Source organism: Rhinopithecus bieti, unplaced genomic scaffold (assembly GCF_001698545.2).
Source record: "Rhinopithecus bieti isolate Rb0 unplaced genomic scaffold, ASM169854v2 scaffold_2314, whole genome shotgun sequence".
Classification (NCBI taxonomy): Eukaryota; Metazoa; Chordata; class Mammalia; order Primates; family Cercopithecidae; genus Rhinopithecus; species Rhinopithecus bieti.
The window spans coordinates 1,618,114-1,626,286 of record NW_016803781.1 but is presented as its reverse complement, the minus strand read 5'-3'; the positions used below and the strand labels follow the sequence as shown (position 1 = coordinate 1,626,286).

The 8,173-nt window shown below is 45.6% G+C and overlaps 1 protein-coding gene across 3 annotated transcripts in view; it reads right to left on the bottom strand.

Moving 5' to 3' along the window:
* Positions 1-5,477: 5,477 nt before the first annotated feature.
* TPST2 (tyrosylprotein sulfotransferase 2) overlaps positions 5,478-8,173 on the bottom strand; it is a 39,365-nt gene continuing 36,669 nt past the window's right edge. For 2 of the 3 annotated variants that reach the window (XM_017853032.1, XM_017853027.1), the window contains exons 6-7: positions 7,948-7,996; positions 5,478-5,998 (exon numbers count right to left, since the gene is read on the bottom strand). In XM_017853032.1, the coding sequence (XP_017708521.1) occupies positions 7,955-7,996 (42 nt within the window). In that variant the 3' untranslated portion in view covers positions 5,478-5,998; positions 7,948-7,954. The remainder of the gene's footprint in view (positions 5,999-7,947; positions 7,997-8,173) is intronic. The other variant, XM_017853037.1, reaches the window with a different exon arrangement.

The following is an 8,173-nucleotide window of genomic DNA, read 5'->3' as shown; positions in this document are numbered from 1 at the left end:
TTTTTTTTTTTTTTGTATTTTTGTATTTTTAGTAGAGGTGGATTTTTACCATGTTGGCCAGGCTGATCTCGAACTCCTGACCTCAGGTGATCCGCCCACCTCAGCCTCCCAAAGTGTTGGGATTACAGGCATCAGCCATCATGCCCAGCTCGAGCTAATTTTTAAAACTTTTTGTAGAGACAAGGTCTCATTATTTTGCCGAGGCTGGTCTTGAACTCCTGGACTCTTGAGACATTTGTTCAGGAGGAAGCCAACACCATGTATGAAGTTTAACCACCCTGAGATGGCCATGTCCTGAAGAAGCCCCGTCTAGCCATGCAGAGAGACTACATGGATAACAGATATCCCATTAAGCCTCTAGACGCTCCAACCATCCCAGCCCAGGTACCAGATAAATGAAAGAAACCTTCAGCTGCCATCTGACTAGAGAACCACCAGCTCACTCTAGTTAATTCCCGAAACTGAGAGGTTTTTTTTTTTTGTTTGTTTTGTTTTGTTTTGTTTTGTTTTTGAGACAGGGTTTCACTCTGTCCCCCAGGCTGGAGTGCAGTGGTGCAATCACAGCTCACTGCAACCTCCACTTCCCAGGCTCAAGTGATCCTACCTCAGCCTCCCCAGTAGCTGGGACTACAGGCACATGCCACCATGCCCAGCTATTTTTATTTTTTTCTAGAAACCAGGGTTTCACCATGTTGTGCAGGCTGGTCTGGAATTTCTGTGCCCAAGTGATCCTCCTGCCTTGGCCTCCCAACATACTGGGATTACAGGTATGAGCCACTGCACCTGGCTAGAACTGAGAGATTTAACAAGTCGTGGCCAGGTGTGGTGGCTCATGCCTGTAATCCCAGCACTTTGGGATGCCGAGGCAGGTGAATCATCTGAGGTCAGGAGTTCGAGACCAGCCTAGACAACATGGTGAAACCCCATCTTTAAAAATACGAAAATTAGCCAAGTGTGGTGGCAGGCGCCTGTAGTCCCAGCTACTCCAGAGGCTGAGGCAGGAGAATTGCTTGACTCCAGGAGGTGTAGGTTGCAGTGAACCAAGATCACACCATTGCACTCCAGCCTGGGTGACAAGAGTGAAACTCTGTCTCAAAAAAAACAAACAAGTTGCTTTAAGTCACTCAGCTTGGGGCTGCTTGGTTGTGCCGCAAGAGGAGTGGAACAATGGATGAGACTGGATGTCCTCTGCTACCCAATGACTGGTGACCGTGAGCTTCCTGGGTCTGTAATTCCATCAGCTGTCCATCCCTTACCCTGGAGGGATAGCGGATTTATTCTTTGGGTAGACATAGGTTAAGCGTTTGTTTCTTTTATTTCCTCGATGAAAAATTGCCACATGCTTTTGAGGCCCTGGATGGTTCAACCAGGTTGGCGGCTGCTAACGAGGGTGAAGATCTATATTCAGTCCATCTGGCACATGTGCAGAAGACCATTCTCCAACCCCAGGTCTTGACTACAAATGGCTGGCTCTCAGTTGGACAAACACACATCCCGATGAGAAGATACGGTTGGTTCATCACAACCTATCTCTTATTTCACAATAGTAATAGTAATCATTATAGCTACCATTTAATAAGGCTTCACCATGGGGCTGTAAGTCTTCATTGCTTAGCTTTACTAAACTAGATAATGTGTTTGCTTATCTCATGGATTTCTCTTAACCATTCCCTGAGATCCCCCTACAGTTCTTATCTGTTTACCCCCATTTTACAGAAGAGGAAAACTGAGGCTCAGAGAAGTGGAGTCACTTGGCCACAGTCACACAGTTGGAAAGTGGTAGAGCCAGGATGAGATGCTAGTTCTGACTCCAAAGCTAGTTATATATAGTAATAGCACCCAAGTAATGTATAGATTACCATGCTTTCACATGTGGCAAATTAAGGAATCAGAATGGATGATGCATGCTGCCCAAGCTGGACAGAGGATACGCCAGGGCACAAGTGACGGCTGACCCACTGCTCCACGGAACCCCCAAGAAAGGCTCTAGAACAAAGCCCTGATTTCACAGTGAGATTAAAATTCTGCCCAAATCAGGGTACATGGGTGGAATTAATCAAAAAAGTTAATATGTATGCCTTTCACCCTAGCAATTCTACTTCTCATTTTGCAGAGACTCACTCATACAGTGGCACCAAGAGGTTATATGTGCAGGAGAACGTCCACTGCAGCTTTGCCAGTAGTGATGAAAACTGCTAACAGCCTAAGGGCCTAGCCAAAGTGGAATGCTCAAAAAAGATGGTTTGCTCAGCCGGGCGCAGTGGCTCACACCTGTAATCCCAGCACTTTGGGAGGCCGAGGCGGGCAGATCACGAGGTCAGCAGATCGAGACCATCCTGGCTGACACGGTGAAACCCTGTCTCTATTAAAAATACAAAAAATTAGCCGGGCGTGGTGGTGGACGCCTGTGGTCCCAGCTACTCAGGAGGATGAGGTAGGAGAATGGCGTGAACCTGGGAGGAGCTTGCAGTGAGCCGAGATCGCGCCACTGCACTCCGGCCTGGGGACAGAGCGAGACTCCGTCTAAAAAAAAAAAAAAAAAAAGATGATTTGCTCTACAACAGGCAGCTGGTAAAAGGCGTGGTGTTAGATCAGCACATGTTCACATCAGAAACGCTCCAGGAGCCAGGTGCGGTGGCTCACGCCTGTAATCCCAACACTTTGAGAGGTTGAGGCAGGATTGCTTGAGCCCAGGAGTTTGAGACCAGCCTGGGCAACACAGTAATTCCCCTCTTTACAAAAAATAGAAAGTTAGTCATGGTCCAGCCACTCAGGAGGCTGAAGTGAAAGGACTGTTTGAGCCCAGGAGTGAGAGGTTGCAGTGAGCTGTGTTTGTGCCACTGCACTGCAGCCTGAGCAACAAAGCGGGACTCTGTCTCCAAAACAAACAAACAAACAAACAATCCTCCAGAACAATTGGTTAAATTACATTTTGGAATAACCTATTCAAAATGTTTTTTTTTCATACATCTTTAAGATGGTAATATTTATATGTTCAAAAATTTAAAGTCTGGAAGACTATGTACAAACAGAAAATGGTAGCATTACCTTTAGGGAAGAAAGGAGATACTGAGAGGAGGTACAAATAGAGCCCCTTGCCTTCTTACTATGAATTCTGATTGTCCCATGTTTTACAATATATTCATGTAGTACTCTAGACAAAATCTTTCCAGATCAAATCAGAGGAGATGAAATGAGAGTGGATTCTGAGCCTAGTATTTTTCAGGGAACAAGACCCAGTGCTACCACTTGGGGGCTAGAAACAGAAATTTTATTTATTTTATTTTATTTATTTTTGAGATGGAGTCTCGCTCTGTTGCCCAGGCTGGAGTGCAATAGCATGATCTTGGCTCACTGCAACCTCTGCCTCCTGGGTTCAAGCAATTCTCCTGCCTCAGCCTCCCAAGTAGCTGCAACTACAGGCATGCACCACCACGTCCAGCTAATTTTTGTATTTTTAGTAGATGGGGTTTTGCCAAATTGGCCAGGCTGGTCTCGAACTCCTGATCTCAGGTTATCTGCCCACCTTGGCCTCCCAAAGTGCTGGGATTACAAGCATGAGCCACCGGGCCCAGCCTCTTTATTTTCTTTCAGTGTTTTCCCAGGAAGCTCTCTGAATATCCAGGGTCCTCATGGATGGACTTCTCATAAAAGGTAATTCCTGGAACCAGACATAAATTTTTTTTTTTGGTGTGTGTGTGGGAGGGGATGCACAGCTGTCACCAGATTCTCAAAGGGACAGTGTCACACTTAACAGAGCAAGGAGAGTAATCAGTGATTGGTGAATGATCATTTATCAGAGCCTGTGTGTCAAAATTTAAAAAATAAGAAGTAACTGCTGAAGAAATGAACAAAAAGGGTCACACTTTCAAAAAAGCCTAATTACCGTTCCAGAGCAGTCTCAAGACAAGGAGAGATAAGAGCTGCTTCACACTGAGGGCTTATTTGGTACCAAGGGCCACCACCAACGTCATCCATTAGCCATCCCCAATAAAACCATGAAGTTCAGCCTGGACAGCATAGAAAGACCTCGTCTCTACAAAAAAAAAAAGATAAAGTAAAATAAAATAAAAGTAGCCAGGTGTGGTGGCACATGCCTGTAGTCCCAGCTACTCAGGAGGCTAAGGTGGGAGGATCACTTGACCCTAGGAGACCGAGGCTGCAGTGAGCTATGATCACGCCACTGTACTCTAGCCTGACAGAGTGAGATTCTGTCTGAACACACACAGACACACACATACACCACGAACTTTTAACTTCCCCATTTTACAGATGAAGAGACAAAGTCTCAAGCCATAGAGCCAGGAGGTCAGACTGACTCCAAAACCCCATGCTCCAAGCCACAATAAGTCACTGCCTTCCAAAAGCCTCATATTATCATGAGATATAAGGCAAGGAGTTATGGTAAAACACCTTAACCCTTAAAGATACAAACTTATTGTAGGCCTAGTTGGTCCCTCAGCATTTGGTGACTGCTATAAAGGGTTAACTCAGCAGGCTTGAAGTATCCAAACCCAGCATATCTCAAAGAAAAAACTGGCCTTAATGGGCTCCTGAGAGATAACCTCTAAGTCCTTAGAATATCCTCCCAAATAGGGATGTCTTTATATACCTCAGGCCTTGGGTCATACCAGGCCAGATAGTTTGTGCTCATAATGTGGTTTACGGTGGGGACCTTGGGCCATGCTATATCATTTTGACCTTTGGAGCGGCTGGTGATTACGTAACTAAAGTAAGTCATGTGATTGCCCCATGTGACTGACATGCAATAAAAACCTAGACCCCAAGGCTAGGGTGAGCTTTCTGGCTGGTAATATTTAGTATGCGTTGTCACATATCATTGCTGGGAAAATTAAGTGTGTCTGTGAGACTCTACTGGGAGAGGACAACTGGAAGCTTGAGGCTGGTCTCTCCTGGACTCTGCCCTGTGCACCGTTTCCTCTTGCTGATTTTATTTTGAGATGGCATCTTGCTCTGTCACCCAGGCTGGAGTAAAATGGCACGATCTCAGCTCACTGCAACCTCCACCTCCCAGGTTCAGGCGATTCTCCTGCCTCAACCTCCTGAGTGGCTGGGATTACAGGCACCCGCCACCACGCCCACCTAATTTTTGTATTTTTAGTAGAGACGGAGTTTCACCATGTTGGCCAGGCTGGTCTCGAACTCCTGACCTCAGGCGATCCTCCTGCCTCTGCCTCCCAAAGTGCTGTGATTGCAGGCATGAGCCACTGTGCCCAGCCTGTTTTGCTGATTCTAATGTGCATCCTTTTGCAGTAATAAACCACAACCATGAGGATAACAGCTCTTCTGAATTCTGAGTTCTACCCAATCATCAATTCTGGGGGTGGCCTTGGGGATCCCAACACAAGAATTCGGCTGTGCCTTACATGCATCTATATTCTCCAGCTTTTTGCTCATCACAAATCTCCCTGACAAAATCCAGTATGGAAAGAAAAAAAAAAAAAAAAACCTATCCATTCAGTAAAGTAAGGCATAAACAAATGAGCCCCTGTTCACTTTATTCAAAGAGTATTTTTTTTTCTCTGTGAAACTAGGTAGAACTGAGGAGGAATCAAAGAAAGCCTCATATATTAAATTCTTAAATAGATTCTTTGAATTCAAAGTAAGGGTCAATAGGAGAGGCACAGTTTGTGGGCCTTGTCCCAGCAAACAAAGCCACCAAGGCAGTCCTGCAAATTAAGGAGGATGGCAAATCTGTCTCTTAAAAAAAGTTCTTGAGGGGAAAAATATAAAATACCTAAGTTTCAAAAGCTGGACTACTTCCATACCCTTCGTTCTCTACCCTGGCGTGTCCAAAGATAGAGAGTTTCAAGGTACATTTTCAATGATTCAGCTTTTGCAAACATATGCAAATACATTCCTCATCAGCAGTCCTGTTTTGGCGATTAATAGCAAGCAATATGCTTGGATTAGAGGTCCGATTTCCACTTAAATGCAGTTTCTTCTCTTCTTGGCAATGAAGTTCATTTGCAGAGATCTGAAAGGGGGGAAGACTGTGTTAGACTCAGAGTAACAATTCTGAAATAGATCATTTATATTTATACATGTGATTGCAGAACATACTGTCTTCATCCATTCGCATAAGCATGTAAGGTTTTACGAATGCATCCCAGATGGCCAGAGAGTTTAAATTTAAAAACGTTTCCTAGGCTCTTCCCCACATCTCATCTTGCATCCACTTGACCTCAAATATACACTTTTCTTATGGATACAGAGCAAATGACAGTGATTATGTGATAAATACTGATGAATTCTTGGAGGCAAGGGCAGGATTCATGTTTGTTCAAGACCAACTCTGTATCCAGGATCAGCTACAGCGCCGTGTATATGGTATCTCATTTAAACAGTAAAACAAGTAACAAATCTGCCTTTGTCAATGAGAAGGTCCAGGAGTCTACTAATGATCTGCAGAAAGGGAGCGAGGGGAACAGAGTTAGTGAGGAACAGGGAGGAAAGCTGTTTTTCATGACAGGGTTCTTTTTTGGAATAGAACTATGGGATACTGGGTGGGAGCGGTGGCTCATGCCTGTAATCCCAGCACTTTGGGAGGCTGAAGCGGGCAGATCATTTGAGACCAGTAGTTCGAGACCAGCCTGGCCAACATGGTGAAACCCCATCTCTACTAAAAATACAAAAATTAGCTGGGTGTGGTGGCGCACACTTGTAATCCCAGCTACTTGGAAGGCTGACGCATGAGACTCACTTGAACCCCAGAAGGTGGAGATTGCAGTGAGCCGAGATCGTGCCACTGCACTCCAGCCTGGGCAACAGGGTGAGACTGTCTCAACAAAAAAACACCCAAAAAACAAAAACTCTGGGATCTTAGTGCAACTCAAGATGGGAACCCTGATAATGACAGAGTCCTTGCAGATTGGAGCAAAGTAAATTGAAAGAAAAAACTAAAACATATGCCAATTGTTTTAAAATAGATGAAGAGACTAAAAATAAGAGTCCAAGCTGGAAGCTGTGTTTCAATGTAAAATAACTTCTCTTGAGGTTTTCTTGAACCTGATCATAGAGGCTGGGGGACAGAAGGAAGCGAGCTCACTCATGCAGCCTTAACTCCAGTGCCTAAGTCCACAGCGAGGGGCCAGCACTTCAGTTTCCAAGCATTCCCACCTGGGCCAGCTCACGCCATCTTATGGCCAACCTCAGAGGCGGGCAATGATGAATCCCCATTCTCCAGATGAAGAAACCAGGGGCTGAAGGAAGTTAAACCTGGAGTTCTTAAATCTTTGAATTGCCAAGTTCAAAAAATCCCTTTCCCCACCCCTTAGTAGAATATGGATGGATAAATGTGCACTTAAAATAATTCACTAAAAGCAAACCTGGGAGGAAGTCTGTCCCTTGAGGGCTGTGTAGCCTTGGGCAAGTCAAAGCCCTTCTCTGTGCTTTGGTTTTCTCTTCTGTAAAATGGAATGATCATGTCATCTGCCTCCCAAGGATGCTGAGGGTTAAATGAATAACACAGGACCAGTACCTGGCCCAATGGCCATGGGGGTTATTCTTAGAACATAACTGCTTGTGACTGTTATTAGAACAATAATTGCTGTGGCCCAATGCTGATGCTGTTTGTAGAAGCCAGACTGGCAGACAGCATTCTGCGCAAAACTGGAATCTCCCCGTCCCCCAACATAGTGGTCCTTCCTGCCCCATCCCCAGTGTCAGATAAACCTTTTTCCGGTTGGTTCAGCGTTAATCCCTCTCCCTGTCCTTGATCCAGAGCTAGAAGACTAAGCCTTGATTCTATAAATAGCACCCCCAGTCTGTCACCATGGAAACCTCTGATGGGGCTGGGTCAGCCCACCCTAGTGGACATGACTCCCCCAGGGAGGCTCTGGAAGGACAGAAAAGTGGCTTTTCAGAAAAGTGGCTCTGAGGCCACCCAGAAGCAGCGGGAGCCCCCAGTGAAGTCCACAGGCTTACCTGGAAATCACGAGCTTCCTAAGTGGGAGGAGGTGCTGTTCTGGTTCACCTAGAGAAAGACAATACAGAGAGGAAGGGGTCATGGCCAGGTGGGGGATGCCTCACTGTCTTGAGGGTCACCCCTCAGCATCACTGAGTCATGCACATGCTTACTCATGGAGTATTTACTGTACATCTACTATGTGCCATGTGCTGGGATAGCATGGTGAGTGTGACAGACCCAAAA